Below are 17877 nucleotides of genomic sequence, written 5' to 3' on the forward strand. Positions count from 1 at the left end.
TTGTTTGCGCCTTTGAAGAGCAGCATCTTGAGGGAGGCGGGGACCTGTTTTGGAATGCCTTGTTCAGCTGTGCGGCTCTCTGGCTGTTGTACAAAGCACTTGACATCACGCAGAAGGTAACTGCAGCCTCTTTCCTAAGAATGTAGCCTCTGAGGCTGGCTCCATCTTAGCAGATGGCCCTTTTTGATAAATAAATACGTAAATAAATAAATAAATGAATTGCATCCAGTGTGTGTTTCTAATAACCTTTGTGCAGTTAATTTTTAATGCCTCCCCTCCACAGTGAAAAAACAGTTTAGTTCTAAAGCAATTTGTACGCTAAGGGCTTTTGTGAATTATTTATAGTGTTCCAGAATATTTGCTGTATGCTGCGTGGCCAAGTTGGGTAATTAATTTTTTTCCCCTTTAGTTAATTGGGCTCTGGGTAGGCAGGATGCTAATTCAGCCACTTTGCAGGAAGTGAATTTATTTCTAACGGGAGGATGCTGCTGCCCAAAGCTTCTGACTTGGCACTGAGAAATGGGAGGGAGCTGAGTTGACAAAAGAGACAATTGGAAGTTTAAGGGTCAGCTGTTCAGCGGGTGTAAGTCCATGTAGCTCCCCTGGGGTAACAATTACACCAATTTTACATCTGTGGTTAATTTGATCTAAAGGGTGAAACTCCCCCTACTCAGAGTTAGCAGGAGGCTTAGATGTCGTAACAGTCAACCAAAGTCCTGCTTGGTCCATGTGCAGACCTCCTGTGCGGGAGCGGATTCCACCTTAGATGTGTAGGAGGAGCTTTTCACAGACATGGCAGGGAGCTGTTGGCCAGAAGAGACCCATGTGATCATGTGGTCTAACTCCCTGCACTATCGAGGCCAGAGAACCTCCCGCGTTGGCTTCCTGGGGAGTTGGGCGCCTCACTGTGCATTGTGCCTTTCCCCAATGTCCGGCCTGATGGCAACTTTACAAACAAAGTGGGACGGGAAGATCCCGTGTCTAATGTGGCTGCCTTTCATTTCTCTCTGCAGTGGAAAGATGTATGAGCTCCATGCAAGCTGGCACCCAGATGATCAAACTCCGCGGCAGTTCCAAAGGGCTAGTCCGGTTCTATTACCTCGATGAGCACAAGTCGTGTATTCGCTGGAGACCATCGCGCAAGAATGAGAAAGCCAAAAGTGAGTGCCGGCCGCTGGGCCTTTCTGCTGAGTACGAGAGGTTTGCATTGGCGCTGAGCAGCCACCATGAGGCAGTGGGGCCGACAGCCACAGCGGGCCCCAGGGCAAGGTGTGGGGGGGGAGCTGGCTCTGGGCCCCCAGAGGGGGCGGGGCCTCAGGCGGAAGGAGCAGGGCCAGGGCAGCCAGCCCTCAGCGTCGCCTGGACTGCGGTGCCAGCCCCTCCCCCCACCCTTCACAGCCCTGTGGAGCAGGTGGTGCCACAGAGCGCACGGTGCCGCACTCTGGCGGCAAATTAAAGGGGCCCAGGACTCTGGCCGCTGCTATTGTGGCAGCAGCTGGAGCCCTGGGCCCCTTAGAATCGTCAGACCCCAAGGCACTTGCTCCTTTACCCTCCTTCCCCCCTCAGTTGGCAGGCCTGCCGCGAGGGGTTTGATAACATGGAAGGTGACCAAGGCAAATGCTGTGGCTGGATAGGCAGGACTTGTGTGTGACTGGTACGAACCCTGCTGCTAGCTGAGGGCCACGCTAACCTGACAGACTTAGAGATGAGCTCCCAGGAAATCCTGTGTGGATAACCCCAGGTTCAGGGGGGTGCCTGCAGGTGGAGGTTTGGGTTCTCTATAAACGAGCGTGCGAGAAGGAAGCGTTGCTCCTCTCCTCATTCCTATCCCATGCAGCACAGCCAGCTAGGCGTACTGAGGGTGGAGGCCATGTTTCCCTGAAGCACCTGTCACTGCTGGAGATGGGCTCCAAGGTCTCATGGACCAGTTACCTGATGAACCCAGGGGGCAGCGCTTGTAGGGTTTATCATGCACCAGAAAGGTAGGGATTATAGGTTGCAAATAAAGACCCCCAATCCTGCAAGCGAGTCTGTGTAGACAAGACCACGTTAGAGACAATCAGGAGCCATTCAGATCCCGGGATCTGCCTTTGCAGGTGCATTCTTCTGGCTGTCTGCGCTGATATTTGTCTGCACGCAGTGTCATGGGGGTGTATTATGGCCATGTTGAGAGGCTCCCCACTGAAATCAGGGCTCCACTGTGCTAGATGCTGGAGAGAGGGGCTTGTGATCGAAACAGACCAGAGGGGCGAAAGGTGGGAGGGGAAGCAGAGGGGACTTGGCCAACGTCTCCCCGTTGGTCAGTGCAGAGTCATTCATAGAGCCCAGCTCTCCTCCGTCCTAGACCAATGCCCGGCCCACTGGCTTATGTTGGATCTCATTTTTGCTCCCCCCCCCCCCAACATCTTCCTGTGATCTAAGGATGGGAGCGGGGTCAGGACTTTTGTTCCCTAACCTGGAGCCACCTGGTCATATTTCCCCCCAAATGTGGACATGCGTGTTATGTGTCTTTCCACCAGACGGTGGCTGCTCCATGCCAATGAAAGGGTGAACGACTGAAAGGCAAGGATTGCTTCACAGACCCAGGTGGTAACCTGCCACGAGACCGCTTCAATGATTTGTTTAACAAGAGCTGCTTCACGAGAGGTGTGCAACTGTGCTGGCAAGGAAATGCAGAGAGGTGTCTGACAAACATCATGTCACTGGGAGGAGCAGGGAGACAATGAACTTGTTGGACCAAATTAACCTTATTGTTGCCCCTTTCAAAGCTAAAAATAGGAGTGTAAATGTTGGCACCATCTGTGGCCCTGCGTGTGGCCTGTTGGATGGTGTGTAACGATGCACAGGGAGGGTACTTTACCTTAGGGAAGTGCTTGCATAGTGGCTAGGGACATCGTGAATTAGCCCTTGGAAGATCTAGGTCGATCCCCAGGTTCTGCAATAGGGCTGTTTTGTGACCTCTCGCAAGTCACTTAATCTTTCCCTGATTTTGTTTTCCATCTGTGAAATGGGAATAATAATCCTCCCTACGTCTGGTTTGGCATTGATTTTTTTTCAAAAACGCCCATTGCTCCCTGGTGAGCTCCACGGGCGGTAGATGAGCACTTTGAAAATATGGCCACTGACGTGCTCATGTAGCACCAGGCACAGTGAAGCAGCAGTCTGAGCTGGGGCCTCTGGTGTCGACTGGAATACAGATGACTAATATTAATGCCCCAGAATGAATATTTAATAGTGAACTTCACCTCTACAGAAATCTAGCTCTAGACTTTTCCTTCTGCCTCCTGTTGCCTTGGCGCCATGTTCAGAGCCAGCTTTGGAAACTGCACACCGAAGACCTAACCATTCCTTTACATGCATGAGTTAGAATTGCTTGCCTGGGTGTTTAAGCAGAGATGATAACCCTAAGAGATATAACACACACACGTCTTCTCAAACTAAGCGGTAACCGTTTGTTACTTTACCTGAATGGCAGCTGGTTAAAGACATGTAGGGAATTGGTATTTTCAAAGTCTGTATCTCCTTGTAATGGAGTGGCTCCCGTGAGCGCCCCCATTTGGCTGAGTGCATGTGCCTGCACTGCCTTCAGTCTTCAGCCTTTTCGGCCACTCAGCCCTCCAGCCGAGTCACACAGCCTTGTGTGAGATCACGATTCCTTCCGGGGTAGATACTTTATCAGGCCCTCTCTAGTCTCTCCGTTTCTTTCTTCACTCAGGAGACAGTGCTGCCTCCAGCACCTTTCCTCCTAGGGATAGTTTCTTGCCCCTGGCTCCGGACTTTACCTCAGTTTATCATAGTTTCACAACAGCTCTCCACGGGGAGCTGTCCATTGTACCAGCCTTTTCCCTCCAGGTCTGGGCCTGACCTTCTCCCTTCCAGGTCTGGGCTGCAACTGAGCTGCCCCTTGTCCTGCAGTTCCTTTTGTAGACCCTCCTGGCCCCTGATTGGCTGGTTCCTCCACAGCCACTCTAGCCTCCTAGAGGACTTGTTGATGGCCTTTTTCTGAGGCAGGGTGTGGCAGGTTCACAGGGCTTCCAGCAGGTGGCCTCAGAGCCTGGTCCACCTCGTCGCACTCCTTGATGAGAGTTTTTTTAATTTTGTGTTGCACGGCCCAGTAAAACTACAAGCATTAGTGCACCAAGCCACCTAGATAGTGTCCAACGAGTTACATTTCTGTCCCATTTTAAAAACAACCACACATAACAAAGTATCTTAGGGATACTAAAGGCTGCTTTTGGCATTGACCTTGTTCTTGGTGTGAGTTGTGCCATCAGCGTAGCTAGATCATAAACCAGATGTCAAGTCTTTTTGCATTTCCTCTTCTGACATTTGCTTGATCTATTTGAGCACTTTATCCGTTTCTCACTGCTCCACACCCCCTTGCTAAATAACAGTAACCCCCAAGGCAGGGATATAACCAAACACAAATGCAGTGCTTTTTGCGTAGTTTAATTTCAAATGAAGAAAATCTGCCCAAGACTGTAGTCTGTGTTGGATTTTAAATGTTCTCAGTATGTCAGCTTGAGCTAAACTGCTTTCCCTCTAGAAACGGTTAATGATGCAGTCTGGATTTTTGCCCTGCTGCAACACTTTTCCTTTTTTAAATCTTTAAACTTCTGGCATGTGGGGATCTGTGTAATATATACTCAGTGGCTGCACAGTACACATACCCTAGCAAACAGATGTCTGCTTCTAGGGAGAGCCATACTTCTGGTAATCTCAGGAGGACACTGTAATCTGCAAAATTACATTCCGCACTGGGTTTATTTTATTGTTAAAATTTCTCTTCTTGATGCTCCGGATCTAGGATCTTTAGAAGGGAAACAAATGGTTCAAATAATTATAGAAGGCGCTAGCTCTGAGTGGATGTGGATGCTACACGCTGTTTCATTAAACCAACAGACATTCTTTAATGTATGAAGATTTGTATATTCAAGGGGAAGAGGAATGAGGTTGACAAATGTTACCAATATCTTGGTAATTTACACCCAAACCTACATGCAGGCAGGAGCCGGGTAGCTAGAGATGTAAATCATCAGTTGGACTAGGTCCTAAAAAGGGAAGAATTAGTTCCTGAGTAAATGATGCTCGGATATAGGAATGGCAGTGTGGTTCAGTGGCTAGTCTAAGAACCGGGATATCTGAGTTCTTATCCTGCCACTGTTGTTGTGTGACCTTGGTCAAGTTACTTCATCTCTCTCTTTTTTTTAATCTCCTTTTGCCTTTCTTGCAAAGTCTGACTTGTTGTGTGTGTACAGTGCCTCGCCCCAGGGATATGAGCCGAGGGCTCTAAGCACTAGGATAGATACTGATACTGTGGTTAGTCAGCGCCAAGAAGATTTAGAGGGCGGTTGAGGACAGACCAGAAACTGCCTCTTCTATTGCTGCCGCTGTCCCTTGTTGGCTGAGCTTGCAAAGGCCGTAACCCAGCTCAGTGGCATTTCTCTGCCTGTAATATAGGAGAGGCAGAGTGGCTGTGGTAATATCGTTTGTTGCACCACCTGCTGTTGGGGGCAGAGACAAGCTTTTGAGCCACTCCTGGTTCTTCTTCAGGTCAGGGAAAGGTCTTGGAGCATCACAGCAAAACACACGGGGAGCAGACATTCGGTACTGGCATTTTCCTGAGATGGGGGAACACCTTTCCTAGGCCTGAAGAAGAGCGCTGGGCTTAGCCACACTGCTCAGCTTGTGCAGCTGCGCTGTTGGAGCACGTATTGAAGACACCACGATGCAGAGGGGGGAGGTTCTCCCATTGGGGCAGACCCGGCTTCCCGTCCAGCTAGAGCTATCTGCACCAGGAGTTCGGCCAATAGAATTGTGGCGCTCAGGGGTGTGTCTTGTCCACACCCCTGAGTGATGTCATTTTACTGCCAGAAGTTGGTAGCGTAGACCAAGCGTGTCTCGCGCCAACAGCAGTCAGTCCTATAAAAGATGCTGCCTCACCCGCCCTGCTGGCTAGGCGTGACCTGGCTACCAGAGCACTGCCTGGATCTGTAACATCGCAGCCCTTCCGAGCCTCACGGCCTGCTCCAGGGATCTGTGGCCAAAACCCTCCTGATTTGGAGGAAGGGGGAGAAATGGGAGCAGTGAGCTCCAGCCTCCAGCATCTCTGCAGTGGCTTTTGTAGCTCAGGCAACTAGTGGACGGGTGCCCATTAACAGCCCTCCGCGTAAGACCCCATCTCGTCGCCGCTCATCCTCCCACAGAGGGCAGCGTGCTGACACGCAAACGACTCAGGCCACAGTGCAGCGTGACTGCCTCTGCATTTCCCCAGCAGCCCAGCAAGCAGAAATGTCCAAGGTTAACAGGTGGGGGCTGGAGCAGCTCCCCGCCTGCCGGGGGCACCGGGCTGCTCCAGCCCCCCGGGGGACCCATCATGGAAGGGGCTACTCCAGTCATCCAGAACAGTCCTTGTGATGCACGTAGGCCCGTCACAGACAGGGCTGGGCTGGAGCAGCCCCTACCTGTGGTGAGGATCCCCCCCGCTTCCCCTTTAATGGGTTAATCAGTTAAATATGATCTTTAACCGGCTAACCAATTAAACAGGATGTTCCATCCCTGCCAGCAGGGGCCCCCACTCGCAGGTTTCCCGCTCCCCGGCCATCCCTTCTCTTGGGTGGAGACACGCGTCTCTCCCTTCTCACCGGGCTATCTCCAGGCGTATCTGTTCCCTGCCCGCACGGCGGGGTGCCCAGCGGAGACAGGCTGCCCACGCAGGCCTGCCTGTGTTTTCTTCAGCGACGGCCAACAGGCTGACGTGCCCACAGCTCGAGACACCCCCCTCCCCCCGTGCTGGTTGTGCCGGCCCATTTGATTCTGAAGGGAAAAGCACCACGGAGAAGACACATCAGAATACTAAAAGAAACTCCCTGCACATTGGCGATCGCCCCGAGTCCGACACTGGCTCTGCTAGGAGCAGTCTGTCCGCTCTCCATCCACAGGCTTTCCTCTGTGCTCACCAGTTGATCACAGCTTTGGCTCGGGAGAAGCCAACCGTTTAACGAACCTTCAGCCAACCGTTTAACGAGTCCTCAGTAGGCCTGGTCCTTCCAGCCATTCCTTGAGAACCGTGGCACTCCGTGAAGCAGGGGGTCCTGTCCGTTTGCTGCCCGGGGAAGAAGAGCCTGAGTCTCGTGACAACCAGGCTGTTTATCCAAAGATCCTTTCTTGGTCGGGTGCCTGGAGAAGGCGGTTTGAGACCAGGGGTGGTTTCGAAGGGGCTGATAGCCAGAGGGGTTTCCCCCTCGAGGAGCAGCGCGCAATGGCACATACACAATTGCGCCTCTGGTACCATGGACCCCGAAGGTACTAAACCTCGTTCCCAAGAGGCTTCACTTCATTGAGTAGTGGGGTGCTAAGCAGCGGCGCCTGGCGCTGTCCGCACCCTCCGGAAGGCACTGACTGAGCACGGTGGGGGCTGGCCTGGCTTCTCCTCATTTTCAAAGAACGAAAAGTTTGGCCGCAGGCGCCCATGTGGGAGCCGAGTCTGAGTCGCCTCACTGCCTTGCACCTGGGTTGGGTTGTAAGGAAGAGGGTAGGTGGCCTGCAGTCTCACAGGCGCTCCCTGGGTGTCTGTCCAGGGGCCTGCCCTCCTGCTGGGGTAACCTAGGGCAGATTCTGGGGTGCTCTGAGTTACCCTCCGCTTCCCTAGGCCTCTGTCTGGTGCGAGCCCCAGTCTGGGCTCCACTTGGGTGCTGAGCATCCTCGGCAGAGCAACAGGCCTGGTGGGGGACGGATCTAATTTCAACATCGGCAGTGTGCAGAGCCGCCTTTCCTCCTCCATGGCCCCTTCTCCCAGCACTGAGCTTCTTGGCCAGGTTCCCCAGCTCATGCTGCATCGTAAGTGACCCCGCAGTAAGGGAGAGGGGCGCGCAGGAAACAAATGTCCAGGATACAAGAGCTGAACAGAAGCCGCTCTCGGTTTGATGGTGCTGGGACCGTCGTTTACCCATTACTGACAGCACGGAGGATGGGAAGAGCCGGTTCTGGCGAGGATTGGGGGCTGGCTGCTTTGTGGCGTTAGTTTGCATGGCCCCCTCAGAAAGGAGGCCTTCTGGCCAAAAGCCAAACCCTTCCCTGTTGCCCTGGTGTAGATCTGGAGTTACTCTGGGTTTATGCTGGTGTAATCAAGAGCAAAGATTGCTCCTGAGTTATACTGAGAGTTCCTGCCTTTGAGGTGCTCAACAGACACAATGGGGTTCAGGACTCGGGCTCGGAGACACTAGGCTAATATCACCTCCATAAATGACTGACCCAAGGGAGCGGGTGCCTCTTTCTCCCGCAGCCAGGTGCAGCTCAGCCAGCCCCTCTGCAATGACACGTCGGGGTTCCCCCGACTCTGGACCCCTGTAGCAGCAAGAGCAGACTCTCCAGCCATTAGAACAGAGGGTTTATTGCTTCTGCAGAATACAGCAGAGCACAGACGTGACGGGCGTACAGGAGTCAGGGCCAGGATGCCTCCGACCCCTGGGGTTAGGGTCCATCACCCCTAGCCCCTATGCTGTTCCCTTCATGTTTCCCAGCCAGGGACTGACCCTTCCCCCATCTCTCACTTCTTTTGTTCCATCCCTTCCCTTAATCAGTAGAACTGGTCCGGTCACTGTCATGGGGGCCCTCAAGACGCCCCCCGCTGGGCAGTGCTCACAGACAGAGGCCAGTAGGGGTCATCCACAGCCCAAGCACAGCAACCAGCTAGGTACTGACACAACATCACAGCCACAAAGAGGACAGAATATGGTATTCGAGGGGACCCCCCTTGCTAACACTGAACACACTGGCAGCAGAAAACGCCACGTGCTGTTGAAGATGCAGGCAGGAGGGAGTCTGTGCTTGCATTTCTCAGTGTGGGGAAACTAGCTTTTTAAGAGCAGCTGTTCCAGGGGGAGATTCTCCTGAGGCTTTGGCTCATCAGAAATATCAGCTTTTAATGGGAAGAGTGTTCTGAAATCTGGAAAGGAGTTTTACCCAACTCTCTAGTGTCCGAGTCCTCGGATATTAACTACATGCTGCAGTAATTGGAGGTAATGTTGGTGGGTGAGGAGGGGCGATTTAATCCACCATGCTGCTGCATTGCACCTCAAGAGAGGAGATGGAGCCTAGATCTGACCTTTGGGGAAGCCTTCACCTAAACTTTCCAGCGTGGGTCTAGCTCTATGAAGGACAGGAATGAAAAAATCCCATTTGGTGCGGCTGAGTAGCAAGGCTGGCTGTGTTTGGGTAGATCAGCATAAACAGCATCCAGCTGCATTTCATGATAAACAATGAAACGTTGTGTGTGCTTAGCAATCCTGTCTATTTCCATATGCCTGTGTAAATGCTGGTGAAGATATGGGGGTGGGGGGTTGCTGGCTTTCAGAGAAAATGTGTAGGCTCCCATTACAATGGATTGTGTGTAGGGAAACAATTGTAATGTGCAAACGGTTCGGTTTTGTTCCTAGCTGGAGGGAACAGAAAACCAAATATATCTACAAAGAGTAGCGGGGAAAGAGTGGCAAGGAACTGAATGTCAATTCAGACGCGTTACAAAAGCTTAAAGGAAAGACATGTGCGTGCTAGGAAATGAACTGTGGGTATAAGGCCTGTATTAATATGCAGATTGCCTCCTGCCCCTTCGCCTTCTCAGACTAAAATAAGATCTGGCTGCTTGTCTGGGCTCATTTTATGGTAGCGCCTTTATTTTTTCCCCAGTGGCAAAACTCTCTCATTTGTTAAGTCCTTGGCCAAGTGGTGATGCTCAGCCAGGAGGATGCGGGGGATGGGGGTGATGTCGTTATTGTTTGACAAAGTAAAGGACCCTTTCCCCTCCAAGAGGCTGCTTGTGAGCGGCTCACCCAAATGGTCTTCTCCTGGCCACCTCTAACGCGGCCTTCCGCCTCTCTTGTTCTTCCAGTTTCCATTGACTCCATCCAGGAGGTGTGCGAGGGGAAGCAGTCGGAGATCTTCCAGCGCTATGCCGACGGGAGCTTCGACCCCAACTGCTGCTTCAGCATCTACTACGGAGACCACATGGAGTCCCTGGACCTGGTGTCCTCGACCGGGGAGGAGGCCCGCACCTGGATCACAGGGCTCAAGTACCTGATGGCAGGGATCAGTGATGAAGACAGCCTGTCAAAGCGGCAGAGGACGAGAGACCAGTATCCTTCCGAGCTGGGGGGAGGTGTCTGGAGGGTGGCATGGGGGCGGGGTGGCATCACTCCTAAAGGAATTTGTGGAGCTGTCCTTAGTGCTTATTTCACTAGCAGCAAGTGCAAGGCACGTGGGGCTCCGGCCACACGCTCCTGTTCCCAGAGGGCCCACACATCTGAGTACGGGATGCAGCGTTTCAGCCCAGAAGAGATTTTCCCTTGCTGTGCTCTCCCCTTTGGACCCCTCCTTCAGTCCAGCCCAGCTGCCCTGTTTTCTGTCTCTCTTCCACGCACATCCTGAGAGAGCCAGGGGTGATTTTCAAAGGCCCAGATTATGGCACCGCTCCCCATGACGTTCAGAGGGAGATGGGTTTCTTTGGGTCTTTGACAATACCCTTGGCAGTAGTTCTCTGCCTGCTGAGTTGAGACTAGCACACGAGTGGGAGGAGCTAAGGGTGGATGGACATCTGTGGGGCTCTACCACAAGTTGTCATCATGGAGGGAACTCTCACCAGCTGACACTTTGCAAGAGGATGAGAGGCCTGTGCTAGGCATCTGCAGAAGGGAGAGGGGTTTTAAAAAATCAAGGGCCGCATTCTGCCTTCGGAAGACCGATGCCTTATCCATCTCACCAGGGACAGAATCCAACCCTAAGTTTATACTTGTTCAGAGCTTAAAATAAAGTCTCATTGTGTATGTGTGGGGAAATAGCCAGCGCTGCTGCTGAGGTTTGCATGTGGAGGATTTTAATAGGCATCATTTTAAGCTCATGCACAGACAGACCACAATCCTCTCTCCCACACCTGAATGTCAGGATGCATGGCCGGAATGGCATCAAACCCCAAATTAGGCAGCACCGTCCTGGCTCAGGGCTACTGCTGAGATGCTAAATGCCCCTTCTAAATGCTGGGCTATTGTAGGGTGTCTACTGCGGTCACCACAGAAAAACAGCGTTTGCTGCTAGCGATTGCAGAGACGCCCTCATTTTCTGTCCCTGTCCTCCGAATAGGACACATTGTAGGCCAACTATTGTCTCTTTGGTGATGGCCACAGGATATGTAAGATTATTAACTGTGGCAGGTAGGAAGCCTTTGCTAGCCCACCTGCTTGTTAGATCCTGTTCTGGAGAGGGAAGTCTGCTCCCAATACTGTTGCACATAGCCAGGGAATGTCCTAGTGCTGGTGAGAGGAAAAGGTGATTGGGGTCCCTATAGGAAACAGTGGCCAAGCAATATTAGGCCGAGCCAGTGTGAGCTCCTGGTCTGGGAAAGAGATGCTGGAACAAAGTTTGTAAGAACTCGTTAGCCTTCGGGAATGCCGCTGAGCACTGCATGTCTTTCCGGGACCAGTAGCGTGTTTCACGCGCGTCGGCAAGAAAGGGTGCTGGGAGCCTGTTGAACATGCGTGGATGGTGCCTGCGGTGCACTTGCATGGTTTGAATTGTGAGGGGTGGTACCTTGTTCCAGCAGTCAGGACTCCCAGGGACAATAGAGCTGCTCTATTGTCTTTCTAGTTAAGCTAGCTATTAAGAAAACCTTGCTAATGATGAGTGCAGTCAAGCTCTGGAACAGGCTCCAAGGGAAGCAATGGAATCCCTGTCGATGAAGGTTTTAAAACAGGTGGGACAGACACTTATCAGGGATGTTCTAGGCGTACTGGAGCCTGCCTGAGCACAGGGGGTCAGACTCGATGTGCTCAAGAGTTCCCCCCAACCCTTTGTTCCTGTGATATTTTTTAATGTGAGGTTTATAGCCTTGGCAGAGAGGGCAAGGCCGATACCAGATCTGCACTAGACCTGGAAGGTCGTCTTAAGGTACACATCATCAGCAACGTAAATTTCGGAGCTGGAGTTGACATACTGTAAGCCGAGCTTGGTGCCGTCTTCACAACAGGAGGCCTATAGGAGCAAACACTCCCATCAGCTTCCCTTGCAACTGAGAAGTACAGGTGCTGGTCAGAGCTGCCCTCAGTGGTTGATTTACGGGTCTTAACTAGACCTGCTAAATCAAATGCCAGAAGAGCGATCTCTGGCACAGCCCGAGTGTAGACTGTTGTGCTACATTTGTGCCACTTCAGTGCTTAGGGTAGATCTTTCCTACAGTGACGGGGTTTGTTTTTTTCAGCAATGCAGTAAATGCACCACCTTGAGAGGTGGTAGCTAGGTCAATGGAAGAAGAGTCTTCCATTGACCTAGTTATGTCTATGCTGAGGGTTTAGAGCAGCTTAACTGTGTCTTTCCCTTGATGCTCCCTTGCCTTTCTTAACTCCAACTAAATGTGGTTGAAGCAAACCTTTGATGAGGCCGATAAGAACGGTGACGGCAGTTTGAGTATTAATGAGGTGCTCCAGCTGATGCACAAACTGAATGTGAACCTTCCCCGGCAGAAAGTCAAGCAAATGTTTAAGGTAAGAAGTGAAAATGATGGTTTCTAAGAGAGAAAGGGCTGAGCTGCAAAGCCCTAATGCACAACACAACCAGGCTACGTCTACACTGGCCCCTTTTCCGGAAGGGGCATGGTAATTTTTGAGATCGTAATAGGGAAATCCGCGGGGGATTTAAATATCCCCCGCGGCATTTAAATAAAAATGTCCGCCGCTTTTTTCCGGCTTTTAGAAAAGCCGGAAAAGAGCGTCTACACTGGCCCCGATCCTCCGGAAAAAGCGCCCTTTTCCGGAGGATCTTATTCCTACTTCGAAGTAGCGCTGAACCGATCAGCTGTTTGTCAGCTCAGCGCGCTAGTCTGGACGCTCCGCGGTCGACATCAAAGGCATTTGTCGACCTCCCCCGTAAACCTCATCCCACGATGCATACCGGGGAGGTCGACAAATGCCTTTGATGTCAACCGCGAAGCGTCCATACTAGTGCGCTGAGCTGACAAACAGCTGATCGGCTCAGCGCAGCAGCCATTTAAATTTAAATGAAGCGGCGATTATTTAAATCGCCACTTCATTTTCCTATGCCGGGTAGCCTAATCTACATGCCTCTGTCACCAGAGGCATGGAGTCTAGACATACCCTAAGTGCAGGTGAGACCAACACCTGTCAGAGATGGTCTAGATGGTGCTTGGTCCTGCCATGAATGGACTTGATGACCTCTCGAGATTCTTTCCAGTTCTGTAATTCCACTAACTGCAGAAGTAAGGAACTCATTGGGCCCACTCATGGAGGACAGTGATAGTCTGTGAGAGAAAGGGTATCAACATTTGACCAGTCTTGTTATAAACCTGGTCTTCTTTGACAATTGATTGCCCTTGACCATTTCCAGACATGAAGCGAAATGGACATTCTTCCACTTGCAGTGGACCGCTCCTTTGGTGACTAGATGGACTGTCTCCATGAATCATGTGTTCTATCCAGAAGTCAGCTGCTACCTCTCACCAACTAGTTTCTGTTACCAGAACTATCTCTCTACAGTACTGGGGATGCCTTTCCTAAGCTGGAAAGGGAGACATGACTCTTACGGAACACAGCAGGAGGGAAAAGCAGACACTAATTTAAAGATCCTATGAACTGACTGAGAAATATCTTAAATAGCAGAACTTGGATTTAATCATAGAATCATAGAACACTAGAACTGGAAGGGACCTCGAGAGGTCATCGAGTCCAGTCCCCTGTCCTCACGGCAGGACTAAGCACCATCTATATCATCCCTGATAGATGTCTGTCTAACCTGCTCTTAAATATCTCCAGTGATGGAGATCCCACAACCTCCCTAGGCAATTTATTCCAGTGTTTAACCATCCTGACCATTAGGAAGTTTTTCCTAATGTCCAACTGCAACCTCCCTTTCTGCAATTCAAGCCCGTTGCTTCTTGTCCTATCATCAGAGGTCAAGGAGAACAATTTTCGCCCTTCCTCCCTGTGACACCCTTTTAGATCCCTGAAAACCACTATCATGTCCCCTCTCGGTCTTCTCTTTTCTAAACTAAACAAACCCAATTCTTTAAATCTTCCCTCATAGGTCATGGTTTCTAGCCCATTCATCATTTTTGTTGTTCTTCTCTGGACCCTCTCCAATTTCTCCACATCTTTCTTGAAATGTGGTGCCCAGAACTGGACACAATACCCCAACAGAGACCTAATCAGCACAGTGCAGAGCGGACGAACAACTTCTCATGTCTGGCTCACAACACTTAGGTCCAGTGACTTTAAAAGCTACCCACTCCAAGGGAGCTAGGTTCCATTGACCTGACCTGTAGCCAGATCCCCATTTCACTAACCTAACTGCCCTAATTTTCAGTGGTTGCTAATGGCTCAGAGCTGTTGCTAACTAGGATGAGGTGACTCGAGCATGATGCCAGGTGCTGTTGGCAAACAGGGAAGTCGCTGTGTTGCTGTGGTCGTGGGGTGATTGCTGTGTGGGTCAGTGGTGTTGTGGCTTAACCTGCCTTCTCTGCCTCTCCCATGCCTCCCCCTTCACTGGCGTTAAGCTTTGCCTAGTACTAGGTCACATGAGTCGCTGGTTCATTATCTTCCTCTCCGCTCCAGGGATCTCTTCGCATTTCCCCCTTTCTTCAGAGTGCTCTGGCTGTTCTTTCCAATGCTGCCCTAACCTCCCTGCCAGATCTCCACTGAGTCCTTGTCTTCCTCGCCCCCCTTTGCACAGCACTGTGAAAGGCACTGCTTCCAGCCGTACACTGCCGGACATCAGGTAACCTGCCTCACCTTTCTCCTCCCTACATGCTGGGTGCTTCGCCCTGAGTAGGCAGAGGAGAAGGAAAAGTTCTGTGGGCTTGGAGCCACACGCTGGTTAAATGTCCACTTGACCTGGGCGAAAATGCTCCTGCAGCTTCTAAGAGGAGTGAAACATGAGGGGAAGGAATTAATTGGCTGTAGGAGAGGGGAGTGAGAGAGATGGAGACTGTGACTGGCTTGATCCAGCATGATAACTGGGTGTCTAAACTGTTGCATTTTTATGCTGCTGTTAATCTGCCCTTAAGCTGCCAGGCAGCAAACCCCAAAAGCCACCCCAGGACCTTCTTTTTGTATATGCAAGATGTGGCGGGAAGGGATTAGTCTCCTGAGGGGCTGACTTGTGGCCCACAGTTTGATTGGCGGTGAACTCTGTGGGCACCTACGTGGTGTGGTGGTGAACCTGGTAAGCAAGTTTTTAATTAAAATTCAGTCTGGGGAAGATGGTGAATGTAGAAAGATGGGAATTTTTTGTTTTAGCTGTGACATTAGTTGGGGGGGAACAGCTCTCGGAATCCCACATTTAATATCTGCTCTCTCTTTCGGTTGGGCTGGGCCGGCTCTGACCATCACTGTGCATCAGTCTGGTTTGTACACTATGGACCAAATCCAGTCCAGAAGCAGTCGCTTCGTGATATTTTTTTTTCCTTTTAAAAGCCCCAAAGCATGGGAAGACATTCACAGAAAATGTAGCTTCCATCCTAACGAGTCCTCACCGTGCAGCCGGCTGCTGGCAGAACAAAAGCAGCCAGGAAACCTGTCTACGGGAAGATCTTTGTTCTTTGGACTGAGGCGTTGCTGATCTCGGGGGCTGTATCTTGCGTGTTTTGTTTCAGAGCAGCTTGGCTGGTAAGATGCAGCGAGTTCCTCTGAAAATTCTCTATTGAAGGAAGGACATTGGTAAGGGGCATGTGTTTTAGCATCAGACCCTCCGCTGGTGTAACTGCCGTCGCTCCATTAATGTCAACTGAGGATCTGGCCTCTGAAGTTTTCACAAGGAAGAACTTAGCCAGTCATGTCTTCCATTCAGGGGCGGCCCATGAGCCTAGGCAAACTAGGCAGTTGCCTAGGGTGCCGCTGGCCCGGGCGTCCGATGACGACGTAACGGCCATTGACGGCCGTGCAGGCGGGGATGCTGATCACGCCTCTGCCTAGGGCGCCAACTGCCGCAGCCGGCCTCAGGCTGCTCCTGCTTCCATTATCCAGCAGCATTGTAAAAACTGGCTTCTTACAGTCTGGTCTGGTGGCGCACTTCTCCGCAGAGAAGCGTAAAGTCTGGTTCTTTCATATCCAAAGACAACCGCTGGCAAAAAAATGTATAAGTCCATTCAGTATCAGATGACTTGATGGAAAATGTACCAGAGTTTCCTGTTGGAGAAGCCAGACATTTGCTAGATGTGGTTGTTTATGTAGATGGGAGTGGGCAATAATTTTTTTGGGGGGGAGGGGGCACAATGAATTTTGTACGTGGTCAGGGCCAGCTCCACCCTCAGAAGGGGAGGGGCCTGGAGTAGCAGGGGCGGGTCTGGGGCTAGCCTTCCGGGGGGTTGTGTGGGGCTGGAGTTGACTGGGGAGGCTTTGAATGAAAAACAGCAAAGGGCTCGCAGCTCCCAGCCCCACCGATACCGCGTTGCCTGGCAGCTGTCTGGGGCTGCTGGGGCTATTTAAAAGGCTCACAGCTCTGGTCCCTGCTGGGGTAGCCCCGCAACCGGGAGCCATTTGAATAGGATCCTGCTGCCTGAGCCACTGCCTGGAAATTTGGTGGCAAGGACAGCGGGATATAAATAGAAAGTGGCCAGATGCAGTCTGAGGGCTGGATCCAAGTGTTAGGTGGGCCGGATCCAGCCCCCGGGCCGCATCTTGCCCAGCCCTGGTGTTGATAGCTGTGTTCTCTGCAGTGGTCACTCTTGACCTACCAGTGACTGGAATTCAGAGCAACAAACATGGTGACCTGCGACAGTCTGTTTCTGTTGAAGTCAAGCAGCATAGTGTGTCTGCAGATCTCTCCTCTGTCGTGCTGACACTGCTCCGCATGGCACACACGTCGGTGGCTCTGCAGGTAGCTGCTCCCTGGCAGTTAGTTCTGCTGGTGTCATGGGCCTACTGTCTTGTCTGATTGAACCGGGGAGCATTGAAGATACATCTCTGCCTCCACACCTATGACCAGAAAGCTGATTTTGCAGGGGAGCCTGATGGGCAGCAAGTCAGCCTGCTGGTTTTATAACAGGCAAACAACTGCAGCCATCACTGTATGCCAGGTGCCCCGGAAACCTGCTGCCAGTAGCAGAGTTTTAAAGACACGGCCTTGCTGAGGAGATGGAAGGAAAGAACGTTTAAAAAAAACCCGTAAGTGGTGGGATTTCCGAGGAAGTTATGTGCTCAGTCCCCAGTAGTGTTGTCTGGAATTTGGGGCTCCTCTGAAAACCAGCCTAAATCCCCCCGTTTTAGATGCTGACATGGCTCCTGCAATAGTAGCATCTGAGCACTTCCCTCTTGAATGTCGTTACTCTCGAAGTATCCAGGAGGTAGGGCAGGGCTATTAGCTTCATTTTACAGTTAGGGAAACTGAGGCAAGCTAAGTTACTTACCCGGGATCACATGGGAAATCTGTAGCAGAGCAGGGGATGGAACCAAAGTCTCCCAAGGCACTGATTAGGGCCGTAATCACAGGACCATCCTTCTTCTCTTGCCGTTTGCCGAGTTAGTAGCTCCAGCTCCTGTACAAACTTGTACAGCTCTTGTACCGACTGCAGTCACTTTAAGACTTAATGGCTGAAGATTTCTCCCAAAGTCCATCCCTTCATCTTCCCAGGGTTTTTCTCTCAAGTTTTCTGGATTCTCTGCATTTGTGTGGGTCCAACAGAACTGGGATGAATCTGCCTTGACATGAGGGATGTGAATGGTTAACCGGTTAACGAGTGGGCCCGGCCCGGCCGAGCAGCCCCCAACCAGAGCAGCCCCCAACCTGTCTGTGGCAGGCCTCGCCCCCCACAAGCCCACATTAAAGCAGTTAACCGGTTAAACAATAACCATTAACCGGTCAACTGATTGAACTGGCTTT

At 51.5% G+C, this 17877-nt stretch overlaps 1 protein-coding gene across 1 annotated transcript in view; it reads left to right on the forward strand.

Moving 5' to 3' along the window:
• Positions 1–17877, forward strand: part of PLCH2 (phospholipase C eta 2) — a 393557-nt gene that overhangs the window by 269515 nt on the left and 106165 nt on the right. Inside the window, exons 3-5 of the mRNA XM_014574375.3 lie at positions 1014–1160; positions 9890–10133; positions 12401–12530. Coding sequence (XP_014429861.2) covers positions 1014–1160; positions 9890–10133; positions 12401–12530 — 521 coding nt within the window. The remainder of the gene's footprint in view (positions 1–1013; positions 1161–9889; positions 10134–12400; positions 12531–17877) is intronic.

The sequence above is a fragment of the Pelodiscus sinensis genome, chromosome 23 (assembly GCF_049634645.1).
Source record: "Pelodiscus sinensis isolate JC-2024 chromosome 23, ASM4963464v1, whole genome shotgun sequence".
In the NCBI taxonomy this organism is placed as follows: Eukaryota; Metazoa; Chordata; order Testudines; family Trionychidae; genus Pelodiscus; species Pelodiscus sinensis.